A 20,279-nucleotide genomic window follows, 5' to 3' on the forward strand; every position below is an offset into this window, starting at 1 on the left:
ATGCAAAGTTCATGTCTAAAAAAAGAAATTTATAAATAGTTTTGATGTACACGGTTAAATGTCCAATATAACAATTAAACATGTTTCGTTTTTTAGTTATTACGCAGTGTTATTAATTAAACAGAGGCGTTCATTTAGGTAATAAATCGCTGTCGATTACCTTTCAGGCATTTTGTTGTGATATGTGGGAATCTCAATAAAAAAGATAGTCATTAGTTTGCAAAAGTTATATCCAATGATTAATTGCCCATTGTAGGCGTCCAGCAGGCGGTACAGTATCTTTAGTAGTGATGGCTTGCTTTTTTGTCAAAAGAACAGTTTATTTATGAGGAATTGTTGAATGTGTATCTGAAAGATGTTTCAACTTAAATAAACTTCATTATGGATTAGCGTTACACGGAGAAGGTGGTCTGGTGCAGCAAATGTTTTGCCAATCGAATGGCAACGACAATAAATTTCAGACGTGTGCAGAAAACCTGACATCGCGTTTTAATTTTGCTTAAATTTGTTTGGGATTGTCTCTGCTTTTTTGACCTCTTAAATTTCTGGTGTATCCAACAAAATGTAAACGTACTTATTGAACGAGCATGCCTTCGATAATTTACCTAAATAATAGATGACTTGAAAAACTTGACTAACGAATGCGATTGCATACATTGTAAAACAACTGAAACTCACAGTCTGAAACATACTTTGGGTTAAGTATTCTGCTGACCTTGTACGCATAATAAATACAATAATACCATTATGCTATGCAATTCGGCGAAATATAATAGATGCCTTTTAATATACAATGGCCGGAGGGGGAATAAATTAATATGGCGCGCAAACCGAACATAAAACGAGGGTCGTATGTTGCAAATGTGTAGTGTTGGTTTCGTGATATTTGTGAAACTCATTACACCAAATACATTCGGATTCAAGTCTTCGTGTTGCTTAAACACGTTCATGAGTGTTGTAATTCATGAGTTACGTCCTGCTGCTACTGTGAATGAGTTAGGCGACTTGTTTCCAGTACTTTGATGAAATATTGATATTGAAATGATGTACTGTATAAAATGTTTCAAAGGTCATTTGTCTTGGGTTATTCCTTGTTTGCTTGTCAATTCAACATCCGGCTTTCGTCTTATTCGGGAGCTTATGGTCGGGTGGGACGTAATGGTAAAATCACTGAACCTACACAGGAGTCCATGTGGAACTTTTTCTAAATAATGCAATGGATACTATTCCAGCAGGCAAACTCACGCGGATTAAAGCAAAACATACACTAACTGCAACACACAACGCCACGACAGAACAGGCACAATTCGTAATGAAATATTAAAAAAGCATTATCAATAAAGGTGTTACCGTAAAACGCTTCCAACTTTGGATTGGCGTTATTCGTGATAATATTCATCTCCGCGGATTAAATATTTCTCGTTTGTCAAAATCATCGGTTCTGTCAGAGCATGGACTTGGGGGACGTTATATAATACGTACATGAAATTAAATTACTATACTGACACAGCAACCTTTGGAGACCCTATATCTAAAAGGCTCTAAATAAGAAACGAACGGTAACACCCCATGCTCTATATAACTAGTTAAATGTTAAAACAGTTTCAAATAACAGTTTCTGCTATTAAATTTACTGGAATTACAAATGGGACATACGTATAAGACAGAATAAGATTTAATCTCGGTATGAAAAGTGTACTTTAATATTAATACGATGTAACGTAAATAAGTTCCACTAACAACACAAGCAAACTCTGGGGTAAGTTTGCGTGAGCTCTTTATTCAAATGATTTGTGAAGAAAATAGGTTTGAATTAGGCGATATACAAAGTATCTGAAGACAAGAACGATAGTGTAATGCTTCATCACGTATCAACGTATTTCCCGATATTTCGTAGTTGAACTGCAGAGTTAAATTTAAAGAGAGATTATCAGAGATTATTTCAACATTTCATTTTAATCTTACTTGAAAATAATCGTCATTAAATCACAAAAACACTTTAGGTTGAAAAGATACTTCAAGCACCTATAAATTTCAAAACCAATGCAAATATTTATTTGGCATTATCAAGTGCATTGCAATTTATTTACTAAATTGCTAATAGCATTCAGAATTTAAATATATGGACAGTAAAAGAGTAAAATACGTGTTTATACCAACTTTTGTTTGCGCATTTTGTAACGAATAGACCAACCAGAACTCAAAAAAACGAATGGTTGTATACGGTTTTGTATTATATGACGATAAGAGACAGATCCTGTAGTAATGCATTTCAAAACACTCATCTTGCATCTGTAGCATACAAGCAAGTCGCACTTACTATTATCTGAGACCTAGGACGGAGACTGTCTCTCAAAATAATTACAGATTAATGTTAATGAAAGCAATTTATTATCAAATGCGTTATATACGGATATTTACAAGAAATTAAAATAGACATGAATGTTTATTTTATTATAACAATTCAACTAAATACACATCTAACAAAACCTTTGTTTGTTTTCTGTAAATAGCAGTTTTAATTACATTTATATTTAAATTTCAGATTTGTAGCAGTGTTCTATATTGATTGCTTTGGTAAGAGAACAGGAAGATGTCTTGTGTCCAAGACAGAAGCTCCAATATTTACATATTTTTCAATTCCGATCAATTGCGGTTATACGATTTTAGAGTCAGAAAGGCTATGGTCAAGGTCAGGGTAACCGTTAATAAAGATTTAGATATGAGCTAATGCGATAACGAAGAATATGTTATTGCGCCCTTGACCAATTATTTCTCAATTATCAGTTTGTCCGTGGTTACAAAATCATTGTTAGAGATCATTTTTTTGGAAATCAACATATAATATCGCATTAACTACATTGCTAACCGTGTCGATTCCCGACAAAATAGTTGCTAGATGAATATATGTCTTACATTATCCGACAGGCTTGGTCGAAAGGTTTGAATACGTTAAGTATCTCGACAAACATGATCATTAGATGATGGGTAGGGATAGGTTACATTCCCCGACCAATAAGGTCGCCAAATGTCTACAGGTTAAACCCCCTGACAAACGTATTAACTAGATTGTGGTTTGGTTAGGCTATATTATCCGACAAACATAGTCGCCTAATAATGGGAAAATTTACATTTTTTTCGAAAAAAATCGTCGATAAATGGTTGGATAGGTTCCATTCCGTCGCTAGCAATTGGGATAGGTTGCATTCCTCGACAAACATGGTCACTCACTGTTTAAATAGGTCTTATTCCCCGAATGGTAACATGGTCGCTAAATGGTGGTATAGGTTACTAATCCCGACAAAAATGGTCGCTAGATGGTGGGATAGGTTACATTTTCCGTCAAAAATGGTCCCTAGATGGCGGGATAAGTTACATTATCCGTCAAAAATGTCGATACATAGTAGGATTAACTGTATTGCCCGACAAACCTTGTCGCTAAATGATTGAATTGGTTATATAAAAATATATTGTCTCAATATGTTGGGTAGGTTACATTCCCTGACAAACATAGGCGCTTGATGGTGGAATTGGTTACATTCCCAAACAAACATTGTCGCTAGGAGTTGGAATAGCTTAAATTCCCCAACATACATTGTCACTAGATATTGAAATATAATACATTCCCCAACAAACATTGTTGCTAGGTGTTTTGTATAGCTTACATTCCTCAACATACATTGCCGCTAGATGTTTGGATAGCTGACATTCCCCTACAGAGATAATCGCTTGATAGTAGAAAATGTTACATTACCCAACAAACATTGTCGCTAGGTGTTGAGATAGCTTACATTACCCAACAAACTTAGTCGCTAGAGGTTGGGATAAATTACATTCCCAAAAAAACATTGTCGTTGGATGTTGGGATATGTTACATGCCCAAACAATCATTGTCGCTAGATGTTGGGATATGTTACATAAGTTTTTGTACACTTTGAGTGGTTCACTTGGAATCCGCTGCATCGCGTGCATAGAACCCTAAACATAGATGCTGAAACGTCTTTTAATTCGAACTAGGCTTTCTTTTATGTGTCCCTGTATTAAAATGCCTTAGTAAATTTAATACACCAACACTCTTAAAAGGCAATTTAGAAACATTCATTATTGCTCTGAATTTGTAACAATTAACGTCGAAATAGTGATGTTAAACATACCAATAGCATTCGTCGGAGATTCAGAGTTGGTGTGACACAATCCATCGGCGACACACACAGTTGTTGCCTCACATGATGTTCCTAAGAAATTTTAGTTATATGTTACAGTATGCTATACAAAACATTGAATGAAAACTTATATAGTATATAATATATATATCTCTTTGAAATTGTGTTTGCATCATAAACGTGTTACCAATTATTATACAAATAGTTTAAGATACAAAGTTCGTTCATGATTCTGTATAATAATTGGTTACATGTATATGACATACTGTAACAGATAACTAACATTTCGTGCATGTTAACCTTCAAGACATACATGGACATACTGTACATAAATATTAGGTTGTACAATGTAGCGTCATGTGTTGTTTTTCATTTCTGCTTCATGCATAATCCAGGAAACGACGAAGACTTCACTGATGCAACTGCGTGCGTAGCAGAAACTGTATTTTCAGGAGACTCTAAGAAATGTCAGTGTGCCACAGACTTCACTTCAAACGCCGATAGAACAAATTGCCTTGGAAGTAAGGAGCTTGAATCATGTTTTGGTGCCTGATATTAAACTTATTTAAACACAGTTATTCTTGGACAGCATTTAATCTCTTAACGTAACATACTCGTCATCTAAAAAAGGTCGTTCGAAGAAGTGTTGATGGATGAAGAATACCTGTACGACATTTCAATAAAGGCGGCGCTGCACGTGAAAAGGGCAAGTCTCCTAGGGATCCAGCTGAAGCTTTCGCTTTCTTCAAAACTTATTTTCACAGTCAGTAGAAGGATTTATTACTTTAAAACAATTAAACTAAAAGTGAAACAAACAAAATTTAATTCGAATTTAATTCGGACATTCAGGAAGGTTTTAAAAGTATTTTGACGAAGAATTTACCTTAGGCAGCTCAGCATATTGTTATGGGTCAAGTTTCTAACTTAACGCACAGAAATAGTCTCATTCAAGTGGCAGATTGTTCCGCGGTGTGCTGGGCGACAGTAAATGAATATGAAAAATCTAACTTGGGCCAGATAGCTAGGACGAAAAGAGGCTTAGTATGAAATGTGAAATTGCGAGTTCAGTTTAAGCTTGAAAATCGCTCTTTGCGCGATGTGGGGAAGAGAGGCTTAGGCAAGCCGAAAGAAGGGTTATTAAAAATATAAAAACTTCCAAACCTCCTTCGAAAAGTTATCGTTCTTCTTCAACATTTCGGAGCACCGACACGGGAAGTGAGCGACAGTCTAGACAAGAGCGGCGGGGTTATTATGACCAGCAGTTCTGTCGTGCCCTACGTACCAGAAGCGGCCACGATATTTGCTTCTCATGCGAATAGCGCGAGCACTTCCGGAGGGGATGAAGCGCCAACGAGGGTGTTCCTCGCAAGTTTACTTCTACTACGACACCAACAACATTGCCGAGATATAAATGATGAGTATTCTTTTGACTGTTTGTTTGATAAAGATTTCTTTGAGTATGAGTTACATAGTTGTACAACATGTTCAAGTGCCACTAAAATGATAACGATATATTCAAATCCCACAATTTTAGAAGCATATAGGTTTGAATGTAGAAATTGTTGATGTTATTAATAATTGGCTACAAATTACCATTATTTGAAGTAACGGAACGTCTTTTTTCGAGAAATAATAAGTCCGCTTTGGAAAATATATGTTTTGTTGATACGGCTGTAAATGAGTTGTCATAAACACATTGTATTGTTGACACATCTTTTGTTCCCCATACAGTAAGTTTTCTTTAAAAGGAAAATACTATTGTTTTACCGTTTTGGCTTTCGGATGCAGTTCAACCCCTTCATAATTTGTAAAGTTCTCGGAGAAGTGGTTAACTATTTTTAAGAATAAACGACCATAACATTGTCATGTTTCTAGGCGAGGGGTTGGGCACAAACATTCTATTTGCATGTACTTTGGCAGATTCTTTATTTGATATTTTAATAAAGGCAGGGTAAATTATAAACAATGAAGAGTCAATTTGGAGTCCAATACAAAGTATTGAATGGATGAGTTTTCATTTTAAAAGTACAAAATTTTGTATAAGTATTCCCGATAGACGAGTTCAACAAGTTCTTTTGAACAACTACAGCGACACGTTTAGCAAAATGTGTGGGTAGAATTATTTCTATGAAACTGATATTAAGTAACATAGTTAGGCTAATACATAAAACCTTGTCAACGAAAACAACTAAAATACAATGAATGGTATACGGGCGACAGGTACTGCACTTAATAATCAATATTTATATAAAAATCTACAGAAACAAGCCCAGTAGCCAAACATTAAACATAAACCCCGTTTAATGGCAGTGGGTAAATGCAAATACATAGAACACAAAAACAAAAACAAATCACAAAGTTTAACAAGAACCATGAAACAACAGCACAAAACTCAACAAACAACACAATGCATATAGACTATATACAAACTAGATGGGTTCTATCAAGGATTGTTATGTACCGCTTTGGAACGGTCAGAAAATGTAAATTTACTGGGGGTTTAAACCAGTTTGCGTGCACAACCTCACTCTTATCTAAACATTCCTGAATTAAGTAAACACGTAAAAGTTAATCCTTATCAAAGTATGCATTAACTTGAGGAAACTTAAAGTGACACTCTTATCAGTACATTCACATGTATTACAAACATAATTTTTGAGAGATACACCCTTAAATACTTACTAAATAATGCATTTATGGATAATATTACTGGTGCCAAGATTGAAACCGTGTATTAAAAAGCTCAAACGCAAAAATATAAAATAATCGGTGAGTGCTAAAAGATTTACAGTGATCTACTATTGTCTCATAAGGTAGGACCGTGTTTTCTACAACTTTCAAATTAAACTCAGTATCCTTCATAAGAACAATATCTTTCGACATGTATTTATCCTTTTTAGTAAATTTAAACAATTGAATTAATTGTGGTAAATTTAAGTTGGGATTAACAGTGCAGCTTTAAAAAAAAAAAAAAATTAAACTAATAGGTAAACCTTAAGTACTTCAATGATTAGGAATTCCAACTCTGTTTGCAGTGTAGACAAAGGAATACAATTCAGAGTACCTAATACATTTTTTTTCAAAGACACGATACAGTTATTGTTTAAAACGATGTGTTCATAGTTTCATAATAAAAAGCATCATTGTACTAAAATCTTGGAACAAACAAAGAAAACATTATTCAAAATGAAAACGACATGTATTAGCTAAACTTTTCATCCAATTGATAACCTAAGTAAAATTTTAAAAGAAAGAAACCTCACACGCTGAAACATGCCTAGCCAGCAGAAAAAAAAACGGTTTTAAAGATAATATGAATCTGCAAAATTTTCATAACATCAATGCTCTGAAAGTTTAATTATGTAAGGATGCTATTTGTGCCATGTAGGCACTACTATTGTACTTTGATAAATATTATAATGACCATTAACAAATTTAGAGAAAGTTTCCCTTAAAGTATAATATCTGAAGCCTTGTGTTAGAAATTGTTCCGTCATAAGTTTACTGCGAGAGCTGAACTCTTTGAAGTCTGTGCATATTCTAACGAACCTTATCAACTGTGCAATACATCTCAATCTAACGAAGGATAATCAGTTATTTTGAAATTAAAATCATCACGTTTATCATAAAGATTGATATTCAATTTCTCTGCCCTCACTTCGAGTTTCAGATCTAAATAGGATGCTTTATTAGATTTATTAAGTTGCAATTGTGAAGGGTGTATCGATTTAATAAAATCTGTAAATACCGGATTATCCAAACTTAGAACATATATCTAAACGTGTTATCCAAACTTAGATAATTTCAAAATATATTCACTTTTAGAAAAGAATTATTATGTACAAAAGTTAATACTTAAAAGATACCTGTGCATTTTCTATAGATATATTTATCTGAGCGATCATTTGTAAAAAATGACCTTTTTATCATAAACTGGCATATTAGTTGTTTTCTTCCTAGCAAAAGTGTTTTTAATTTATAGAACTGCACTATGAACGTAAAGCTTGAGTTAATGATACTTTCAATCACGAGGGTTGGTAGTTGAAAGATATTTTTCTTAACCTCCCCGTTTTTCTCCATCTTATTGGCGGTGTTGAAAGCATCACCTTAGAGGCAACAGCGAGGCATCGACAGACCAACAACCCCTTGATATCAATAAGGACATGTAATTAAATAGGTAAGTAGGTTGCACATGTAAACATATTGAAACGATTTTCCATAGCATAGATTGAAGTCAATTATAATGACCAACTCAATGACAATTGTACATAATCATCAAAGGTTAATGTCATTTATCTATAATGTAATTATTTGCAAACGAGTTTACCAGGAATTAAAATACACAAGGATGATTAATATACATTATAATTTAACTTAATATACATCTAACAACGCATATATTGGTTTCTACGAACATTTATATCGTTTTTTAAATGTCATATTTATTACATTTACTACATTAAAAAAATGTTGATCGCATTGGCAAGATAATTTGGTAATACCGGTGCTCCAATATTCAAGACAATTATTACAGAAATAATAACCCAAAGATGCTAAAACAGTGTCCAGTTGTTGAAAAACGTGGCTTCTTGAAATAAATCATGTCTGGAACTACAGGAGAGTTTCTGTGTCGCCTGGTTAGCATGGCAAAAACCTAAGAGTCGTCGTTACTATTTTTCCCGATCAGTTACGGGTGTACGACTTGTTTTAGAGTTGTCAAACATGATGTACACACTAAACGGTCAGTAGGTCGAAGGTCAAGTTCTTATTGTGACACGTAACCAATTATTACATCTCAAATATCAGATTGTCCTCTGTCACGAAATTGATCATTGTAAACAATCTCCTCTCAGAAATTACCATGTTGGGTATCCTAACCTACAATTGTACTGTTTCGATTCCCCGACAAACACAGTCGCAAGATGGTAGGATAGGTTACATTCCCTGACAAATATTGTCACTAGATGTTGGGTAAGAATCGGTTACATTCCCCGGAAAACATGGTCACTAGATGGTGGGTTCACATAGGTTATCTGGGATAGCTAACATTCCCTTACAAACATCGTCTCTAAATGTTGTGATATGAATCTTTTCCGGGTAGTCACTAGATGGCAGGTTATGATAAATTACATTCACCGACAAACATGTTCGCTAGAAGCTGGGATAGTTTAAATTTCAAAATATACATGGTAACTAGATGTAAGAATAGGTTACATTCTTCTATCAACATGGTCTTTAGATGTAAGAATAGGTTACATTTCACAACGAGCATGGTATATATCTACATTCCCCGATAGGTGTTGGATATATTACATACCCTGTCAAACATTTAAAGTGTACAAAGCCAGTTGGGGGTTTTCTTAAGCAAGATCCGCTACTATTATCTCGTTTTACTTAAAAATGTATGTGCTGTGTGGTTTTTATGCGACTCTTGATGAGAGATAAAAATGCCTTTAATCTTAGATTCATGTTATCCATGAAATTATAGAAGACGAAATTTATACATGAACATAGGTATACGGTAAACACTCTATGATGTATTGCTGAATCAGTTGTAATTGTTGTACAACTACACGATTCTATATGCATATTTATAATTTGATATTTGCATATGGCAACTGTACATGCCGTGTTTTCATTATAACCTAAGCCTAAAAATTGGCAGTTGAATCATTTTTTAAATCAGAAATACTCTTTCAGATTTTAAGGAAAACGTTTAACGAATATTATAATGGAAACTGTTTATTCATAAATAAAAATAATTCTAAAAAAATAACAGTCACAACAATCATGTCACATGTGTCTTGTCCAGTGTTCAGTGGCCATTGGTGTATTAAATAACCTTAAATTTAAAATAGACAGATGTATAAATGGTTTGGTTTAACGACAAGGTTATCCATCTTTTGAATGGTTTAAATGATAGTTTATTATAAAACCAAAATAGATATAGTAATATTAAGCAAGTCCGTTAAAATTCCTTTGTACTTTAATATTTTTTAATGAAAGACATTTCAGTGAAACAGGTCATAGTATCATGAAACCTAATCACAGTTTATAGCTGAAGAGGAACGGTAAATTTTAACACGCATTTTAAAGGACAGATTGTCTGGCTTTTAAAAATCAATATTTAACATATAGTTGTAGTGTTTTCATGTCCCTTAAGATTTGGAATATTAATTTCATGTAATCATATTTTTTAATTCCAACACTCTTGTCAGTTTTATGGTAGATTCCTTCTCCACTTAGGAGCTGAAATGAAATATCCATAACCCCTCTGGAACGCTGGATAAGACGAGAAAAGACACATAAGCAACAGCGCAGATATCAACACCTCAAATCAGATACGACAAGGATGCAGAACTTTTCTTTTTTAACATTCATACTATAAACTACTTTTATGCTCCTGTAGAATTTACTTGGCGTTCAAGACAGCGGTTCTTATTACTAACTATCCTTTGATATCTCTACAATATCATTATTTTAAAACAATTTTAATTATAACACTAAAGGTATATATAAATATGTAAAGGATTTTCATCGATTATTTTTGGTTGCCATGCTTAATAAGTAAATACAAAATTACAGCATACTATCATAAACGAAACAAACATTTATATACTATTATTTTTTCTTAAATCATCTTTGAATCGTATTGTGTTTTTTAACCTCGTCAGCGTTGATCCACTAGAATAAATGCAGCATTATGAACTCCTCGGATGTATACGGACGGTTTACAATGTCAGAAATCTATACAGTTTAACCAAGCTGCGAGAAGATCGCGTAGTAATTTCAATTTAGCAGTTAAACATTATGACTTAATTCTTACGAATTTTAATTATTTATGTAAATATACACTTCACTGGCAATCAATTTAATTAATTAATACAAAATACACGTTAAGACACTACTAATGATCACTATTATTTTTTAAATTTTTACGAACTACTTCAACTTATGTACCGGCATAGATCCGAGGTTATTTTTCTTGGAAAATGGGCGAGTAGTTCCGAATGTAAATGCAGATGTAACAAACAGAAGTTGTTGTAGAGGTGAGTTAATCGGAGTTGGATCACATTGTCCTGTGACATTCAAAACACGGACACCGTGGAAAGTTCGTAAACAAGCTATTTATCGAAATCAAACGAAATTGAACCTTTCGTGCTGACATAATAATACTTTTAACAATTGTTTTACTTTAACATGTCGAATATTTAATTTTTGGTAGTTATCATGAGCTTGCAATATGAGCGATGACACAAATTGTGAACACACATATATAAATTAAAATACAAACAGAATATGAACGAATTCGTTAATTCAAAACACCTCTTTCCCCGGACCAGTTTGCATCCATTTACCGTTGATGACGTTATATTGTTATTATTAATATCATAAAATGTTAACATACTCGTATGAAAATTCGTGATGAAAATTTAATCTAAATTTTAATAACATACATGTGGCGGGTTTAGTTAGAGGCAAGACTAAGTGTTCTGAATATGCGAATCACTTTTTGGAATTTTGGAATGTCTTGAGGTTTCAAGTATCACAGACGTTCATTGCTGCAAACGACCAAAAGCTTCCAGTAGCAGTTAGAACAAACTCAACCAGAGGCACACCGTCACGACAAGCATCGAAGATGTTTCACGGAACCTGAAAAACGAAAAATGAAAGAAACATAGTATAAGAGACATATGTACTTGCACGCATTAAGATAAAGATAGCAAAGCTTAAACAATAGGAGAAATTAACAGAACTTAAATAAACAATATATACGTCGATTGTTATAAGCAATTATCACCAAGAAACATAACAAATTGACACTATGCTGTTATAAAACTATGTATTTTATGTTTACCGCCGCTAGGTGCTGGACACAGCTTTGTTGATTCATCGGCGTCTCCGTTTGTACAGGTGCATTTGCTTTCGGTACATTCTGAATGGGCTACACACTTGGAATCCGCAGCATCGCATTTTCCACCACTCCCTTCACACAAATGCAACCACATTTAAATATGTCATTTAAGTCGAACTAATACTTCTATTCTGTGCTCCTTAATTGAAATGTCTCCACTGACAGGCTTAATCACTCAGAAACAATTTTCTTTGCAGTGATTGTTCTTAAGTGTTCATAAATATTGTCAAAAAAGTGATATCTAACATACCGATAGCACATGTCGGTGAGTCAGAGTTGGTGTCACATACGCCATCCTCGGCACACACAGTTGTTGACCCGCATGATGTTTCCAAGTCTTATAAGTGAAAGAGGACAATCAATAAACCAATTCATACATGACTTTTTAGTACGAAGACCGTATGTCTACTAGAAAAGGACAAATACAAGATAAACGTATACATAACTGTACCATAAATACAGAAACTAAAGGGTCTAGTCAAACAGTCAGACTTTTAACATTGGTGTAAGCAACCTTTATAAAAAGTCAATTGAAACGTGAGTGTTTTCTAAAGTGTTATTGCTATATTTTAAATGCTTTTAAATAAAAAATAAGAATATTATACAAACATTTTTTTCTGAAAAACACAAGTTTTATTACAACCGATCCAAAGATTGTCGCTATATTTAATTAATTGCAGCAACTTGTGTTCACTTCAACCGTTTTGTTTAAAATTATAATGATTGTATAGTCATAACTTATGGAAACAAAGTGTATGCCAGGAATGAGTTCATAAGCAGATATATATATAGGAACCTGACAGAAGGTGTTTTATCATATCAAACCAAAACTGTAGCACAAGCTCAAAATGAACTAATCCAATGGCATATCATGCCACGCTATGCACTAATATCACAGTTTCATTTTTTTTTCAGTTTAAAGTATGCGTTTAATTGTTCTTAATTATAAGCAGTGCGTTCTTGAAAAACTAAGCTTGACGTTGAGAAGTCGAGATGGGGTTTCGTCTTTCCGAATTTCTTTCATTGAACGTTTTGAAAACTCTTTCATTGTGAGAGTTAAACAATGTTAAACAACGAGCATTTCTCTCTCATATTGTTTGATGGGATGGTCTCATCAAAATATCTCACATCACTTAGACATACATATATGAATTTAATACTGGAAAATGACTACACGTCACGTTAAGTGACACTTCACGCGCTGATGTAATGTTACTTCATACTTTTGGAAAAATATGGTCTCAATATTTCTTCATTATGTCAGTGGATTTCTATGTTATCTTGTCTGAATTATCAAAAACAAATATTGTCATTTTTTCTGTAAATATTTGTTCTGACATAATAATGCAAAACATGATAAGAGATGCTTGCATTTCAGATATAACAGGTGATAAATCGGTAACTTATTTACTGTTTAACACGTTTTGATAATCACACGTTAATTATGGATTTCCCTCCCTAAAGTATCAGACACATGGATTGTGCATTGTCAAAGTATGAAGTTGAGTACCCGACGACAGGTTTAGCAAAACAGGAAATGTATCTGTGTTTTCGTTTATACAAAATGCTTTATTAATGTGCATGCGCTATAGATTATAATGCCGTTTATAGAAGGAATAAATTAGTATGATTTTTTTAACAGGGACGTAACTCGTATTAGCATTTTTAGAAATATCCTAGAGTTATGCCATGATGACTTTTGTTTTGTGACGTCAGATGACACGTTTTCAGCTCGGAACAAAATGGCACCCGCCCACCCGTCAAACCCTTTAATTCAAATGTTAACAAAATACGTCAATGTGCAAATGTCTGCTCTCTTCTTTACTTTAATTTTCAGAAACCTCAAAATCAACGGCACCCATTCCAAGCCAATCTGGTTTCACCGGTTCCCGTGTGCGTGTGATGTCGCCACCACAACCCGTCAGGCAGTCGACTTACGTTTGATGCTATGGACTTTGTCGCCATGTTTTTATCACGGACATAGTATAGAACACTTTTCTAGCTAATGTTAACGAAAGAATTGACTCATTCAAGATTACTTTGCGATATTGGCGGATGTTTTTGACAATACATCCATGAAAATATGAAGTTCATATTAGAACAATTCTTAAGTGATAATCATTACAAACAATTTGACATAATCCTCTTTGCACTGAATACCTTATCCATACTGTTTGGAATCACCAACAGATATAAGTATATTTCTTTGTCGTTTGTACAGTTATTGGGACTTACGGCCTTGGACTTGTTGCATTACAATTCAATATTGTTTGTTCGATTTATTCATTATATCATTGTTGTTTGAATATTGAATTAGTGATTACATGTAATAACAATGATTGCAATATCGATTGACATTAACATAGTAATTGATTGACTTTGAAGTTTGATTATTATTAAACATTGAAAACTGTTGTCGACTGCTAGGCCATATTCTTCAAAATAATAATCTTTTGTATGGATACAAGTATTGTTGAATTTATTTCCGAGATAATGTGAATGCCTTGTCTTGTGTATTTTTTTTTATCTTTGTATTGAATCCACCACTATCCGACTCACGACCATTCAATATATTGAGAACGTTCTTACTTTTAAGACAAGCGCTGTCATCGGCATTAGCCACGTAATCCCCGTCACAGAGACACTTTGTTGTACTTGTACCCCCGCCGTCATCAACACACGCCGTTCCCACAGTGGTGCATACATCACTAGTCGCGCTGCATGCAACTCCAATTAGTTTGTCTGTAATAAACGTGTCTTAATAATCATAACTACTCACATTATGCCAGATATTTGTGAACAGCAACAATATTTCTCTGTAAAAATCATAATCTTATGGCCGCAATCTGTGTTTACTATTAAACAAATTCAAATTTGTTCAGTCAGCCGAGCATTTTCTAATGATTCATGATTTGATTTTAATTTAAATTTCGTCCATTTTCAAATTTGTTTAAACGACCAAACATTTGCTACATTTAAATACTGATTGTGAATGTTTTTTGTAGTAACCGTTTCAAACTTGTAAGGACGACCACACATTTTATTATTGAATTTTGTTGTTATTAAATGGATATTAAATGGATATGATTTTTGTTCCGGACGACCAATCAGTTTGTGATTTCGTATTTTGATTTTTCAATAGTTCTTAAATCTATTTCAAGTTTGTTTAGACGACCAACATCATTAAGCACAATATCTTTTTGAATTTCAACTGTTTCAAATATGTTAGGACGAAAGAACATTTTCCTTACCTTGATATTAAATAGATACGACTGTTTTTCGGACGACCGAACATTATGTGATATCATATTTTGAACTTCAATAGTTTTAAAATCTGACTATTTCAAATTTGTTTGCTCAATCGAACATTTTTTTATCAATTCACGTTTTGATTTTAATTAAATGTTGTCCATTTAACATCTGTTTGCTCGAACGACGGAGCGTTTGGTACATTAAAATATTGATTTCAACTGTTTGGCTAGGACGACCAAACATTTTCTGAATCAATATTTTGGATATTCAATGGATATGATTTTGTGATTTGATTTTCAATACTTTTTCAACTCTACAGAATTTGAATACCTATGGAAAAATCCCTTTTCAACAAAAAGATTTCTTACAATATCTGACTATTTTAAAATATATAGATCAGATGTAATTTGATTGTAATTTTAACGTTTGACATTTCATGTTTGCATTACGGACTTGTTTTCTTAAGATTTAAATTAGGATATTTTACCTTTGCGTTTTTTTATTGTTTTTGTTTTCGTTTTGCCATTTTTATAAATATTATAGGCTCTGAACTTTTGGGTTATTGAGGTTATTGTTCATTTAAAAACACACTAAATCCACTCTTTAAACCAGTTTCGTCTACTAACTACTAACGTACGAAGTAAAAAATCTACAGCTCAATCTGCTGAAAGTACTTATATAATTATACGTACTTGCTTTGCATTCGGTATCCCGTTGAATATATCCTACAGCGCAGGAACATGTTTTTAATCCTTCGTCATCTACACACACAGAGTTTGCGACAGTGTCCGTGCAATCTGAGTCTTTTGTGCAGGATTCTCCGAGAACAACTATATATCGGAAAAAAACACACTTAACTGTATTAATGTCGACCTTATGGTTACTAAACTAACCTAGTTTTCCTTATACCTTTCTTTGGAAATTGTTCGAACGAATTAATTTGCTTAAGCGCATACCAATTTGATTCCACGTATAACGCCAGGCCTCAATTTCAACATCAGTTTTACCTACATAGCGGAAAGTTAAAGCGTGCAATACATAATTCATTATCTTAGGATATATATGATGCAGACGTTCAGAAACCTATTTGAAAACTTTACAATCAATATTTATTCGAAAAACTACAGAAACAAGCTCAGTAGCAAAATGTTCAAATATAAACCCGGTTTAATGGCACTGGGTAAACGCAAAGACATAAAACATAAATACAAAAAATCACAAACAAGAAACATGGAAGAACAGCACAAAACTCTACAAACAGCACAGTGCATACATACTATATATAAAAAACTAGGTATGTTTATGAAGGATTGTTAGGTACAATCAAAATTAAATAGTGTTATATTTAACGTGATATTGCTGAACTTATTTTATCATTATTTGCATAATGAAAGCAGTTTATTTTCTTGTTATCCTTGCTATACGTTTTGGGGAGCAGTAGACTCGAAATCTTCCCACTTTATGGCGCTATTACAATACATTCAGCGCAATTGTCTGTCGGATTAGCAGATCTTCTTCTGGCTATTACCGTTTAATTTCTTATATCAATATATTAAGGCGTAATGAGCTTCATGGCGGGACCGGCTATGACCACAATGTGATGATTTGAAACTAATTTATTAATGTCCTGGCTGTAAAATATTGAATACATTGCTTCTTGTTCCAAACAAAACCGTCATTGAAGTGTGTTTATATATCCATAAAAAACAGTGATCCAAGCGGCAGAACAATTTCTGGCCTCATTGGCATGATTCCAACAAATTTAGAGATGCTTTACATTAAGTAACAAAAGTATGCATGTATTCAATTTGCAAGGTAATGCTAGATACAATAGGCACTAAGACAGTCTCAGAGTCATAAATTGAAAGCGCATTGACAGTGTTTTCTTGGACACTTGACAGAAAATTCCGGTAAACTTGACCGTGCTGTAATATTTCATCGAATACCCCCATGCCATGAGTCACGTTAATTTATATTTGTTACTATTACAGCTGATTAAACAATTAAACGATCGCAACTGAAATAAATACGCATTATGAATTCAGTTAACAACGTCGCACGCGCTCTTTCTTACAACTGTAGATAAATGTTTTTTTTCTACTTGGTGTTCGCATATATATTTTGGCAAATGACAATCGAAGATTTACCCAATTTACTGTAGCTCCATATCATGTAGATATGACAGTGGATACAAATATTTATTTTCGTAGAAAGTAATTCGTCGGTCTACCTGATTTGGTACAGTGGTCTATTTTGCATAGTTTGTTATTCGCTTGCGCAAAGTAACTACGATTGACAGCTAAGGGTGCCGTTGTCTGGTTACATTAAGCTTACGTCATGAATCCGATTTTTAAATAATGTGTAATCAGATGTCGAATCGTATTGACAACTTTTCCAAATAAAGATGAAACATTTCAGCAAAAACTTCTACTTCTTTCATTCTTTTCTTTCTAAAATAAACCCAAGCAAGCACAATTCAGTACCAAACTGTGCATTTTTTATATTCATTCTCATGCGAAAATATATCTTTCGGTAACCTAACTTACATACACAAGATATACTTCGACTGTTATTTGAAATAATCACCAAGAGAAATCCCAAATTGACACTTTACTGTTATAAAACTATGTATTTTATGTTACCGCCGCTAGGTGCTGGACAAAGCTTTGTGGATTCATCGGCGTCTCCGTTTGTGCAGGTACATTTTGTCCCTATACACTCTGAATGGGCTACACACTTGGAATCCGCAGCAGTGCATGTTCCACCACTCCCTTAGCACAAATGCAACCACATATAAATATGCCATTTAAGTCGAACTAATGCGTCTAGTATGACTCCCTAAATTAAAATGTCTTAACTGCAGACATAAACGCCCAGTCAAAAACACTTATTTTCTTTTTTGGTTTCCCAATTGAGATTGATCTTAAGTGTGCATAAAGAGTGTCGACATGGTGAAATAAAGCATACCGATAGCACATGTCGAAGAGTCAGAGTTTGTGTCACACACGCCATCTCCGGCACACTCAGTTGTTGACCCGCATGATGTGCCCAATTCTATTGAGTGAACCAGAACAATCAATTAAAAATGCTTACATCACATTTAAAGTATCAGGAAGATACGTCTGTCAGACAAAAATAAACAACATGTATATAAGTCCATTACATTAACGCAATAGAAAACCACAGGGCCGAGCCTAGAAGTTTAAACTTCATCATTAAAGGCACTTGGTATTTAAACCAGTCGTCAAAACATGTATCAATATAAGCACAACTTATTGTGTTATCATCAGTTATCGCATCCTTAGTATATAAACAATAACAGTTCATTCGTGTTTAAAACGCTTTGAAATATAAAACAATAAAACGTTTCTCATAACCAACACAACACCATTTCCTGTCAAATCGCGACCGTTAAGTATAGTTTTGAGAATATTCTTACTTTTAAGACAAGCTTTGCTATCTTCATTAGCCACGTAGTCCCCGTCACAGAGACACTTTGTTGTACTTGAACTCCCGCCCTCACCAACACACGCAGTGCCCAAAGTTGTACATGTATCATCGGCCGCAGAGCACACTTCTCCGATTCCTTTGTCTGGCATAAAATAAATGTTTGAATACAATAGTAATCTCACACATTTTTTCCTGGCCGTTAACAAAATCCCGTGGCTATTAAATTATAATCGTATACCTGCCAAAGACTTTCATTTCATTGATAAGGATACCTGGAATAACACAGTTGTATCACGTTTCATCCCTGTGTATAAGAAATTTGATTTGAAGATATTGGTAGATGTCCAACCGTGGTATCTTTAAGATCACTATTTTAACCTGCCATAATCTTACACATGTAGAAACTTGATCTCTTGTTCATCATTTCGCTGTTATTTATGTAACTTAACATTTATGTAACACTGGCATGCTATATTTTATCATATGCACTATATTATTTTGATTCTTATAATATTTTAGAAATCTGTTTAAACATCAGATGCAGCGACGGTATGTTATGGCTTAGTCATATTGCGAAAAAATCAATCCCTCGACTAACCTTGTCAAAACATTATATTTTTGAAAACAAGATGCATGCCCTTAAAATAATACAACAACAATACCCTGGTGTATGGTTGTATGAAATTAATAAACATTGTTTAAAAATGTAAAACCAGACTATAAACATTTTGAAAATGACATTGTAGGTGGAAATTTGTGTCGATAACCTAATTAATGATATACCTATAATTTTACGTTTCTCTATTCAACAGCAAAAAAACAGCTATCTGTATTGAAAAATCCGTGTCACCATACTGTCGTATTCTGATTCAGTATCTTGCTAGAATGGTGTGTAGTCTAAAAACAACTTTCTCGTCGCTAAAACTAGCGGGCAAAAATGCCTGGGAAAACCTTTTTATTTTTAAATTTTAATACGTAACATGACCTAATATTACTAACTCCACAAGCAGAACGTAAATATAACGGAACATGATATTCATAGAAGCATAATGATGAACACGAATAACATTTTCTCATCATGTCAACTCTTTGCCAATATAAAGATGATGAATTGTAACATATCAATAGATGAGTAGAACGCCAAAATAAAAAAGAAGGCGTTATCATTGAAAGTAATAGCGATTGACTTACGAACTTATTTCTGTATAATAATGATAGTCAACATTTCTACGAACTTTTTTTTAGAAAAGACGATTTGTTTATAATCATTTAAAATCTATACGCTTTTGATTGTTGCTGATTTGTGCTTGGGCAATACTTTGTTTTTCGTATTAGTAATTTATTATTAAATTACTTATTTTGCTTGTCCGGTTAGCGTAGTGGTTAGCACTCTCGCTTATCACCTATGCGACCGGGTTCGAATCCCGGCCTGGGCGCATATCAGCTTGGTTTGTGATCACCAAGCCGGACAAGTGTGTTACCTCCGGTTACTCTGGTTT

General features: G+C 33.7%; 1 protein-coding gene across 1 annotated transcript in view; it reads right to left on the bottom strand.

The window, feature by feature from the left end:
- The window catches only part of LOC128230827 (prion-like-(Q/N-rich) domain-bearing protein 25), a 61,866-nt gene extending 42,662 nt beyond the window's left edge, over window positions 1-19,204 (bottom strand). The window contains exons 1-7 of the mRNA XM_052943270.1: window positions 19,174-19,204; window positions 18,770-18,922; window positions 18,298-18,384; window positions 17,973-18,101; window positions 14,668-14,820; window positions 12,329-12,415; window positions 12,022-12,150 (exon numbers count right to left, since the gene is read on the bottom strand). Coding sequence (XP_052799230.1) covers window positions 12,022-12,150; window positions 12,329-12,415; window positions 14,668-14,820; window positions 17,973-18,101; window positions 18,298-18,384; window positions 18,770-18,922; window positions 19,174-19,204 — 769 coding nt within the window. The remainder of the gene's footprint in view (window positions 1-12,021; window positions 12,151-12,328; window positions 12,416-14,667; window positions 14,821-17,972; window positions 18,102-18,297; window positions 18,385-18,769; window positions 18,923-19,173) is intronic.
- Window positions 19,205-20,279: the final 1,075 nt, after the last annotated feature.

Source organism: Mya arenaria, chromosome 4, assembly GCF_026914265.1.
Source record: "Mya arenaria isolate MELC-2E11 chromosome 4, ASM2691426v1".
NCBI lineage: Eukaryota > Metazoa > Mollusca > Bivalvia > Myida > Myidae > Mya > Mya arenaria.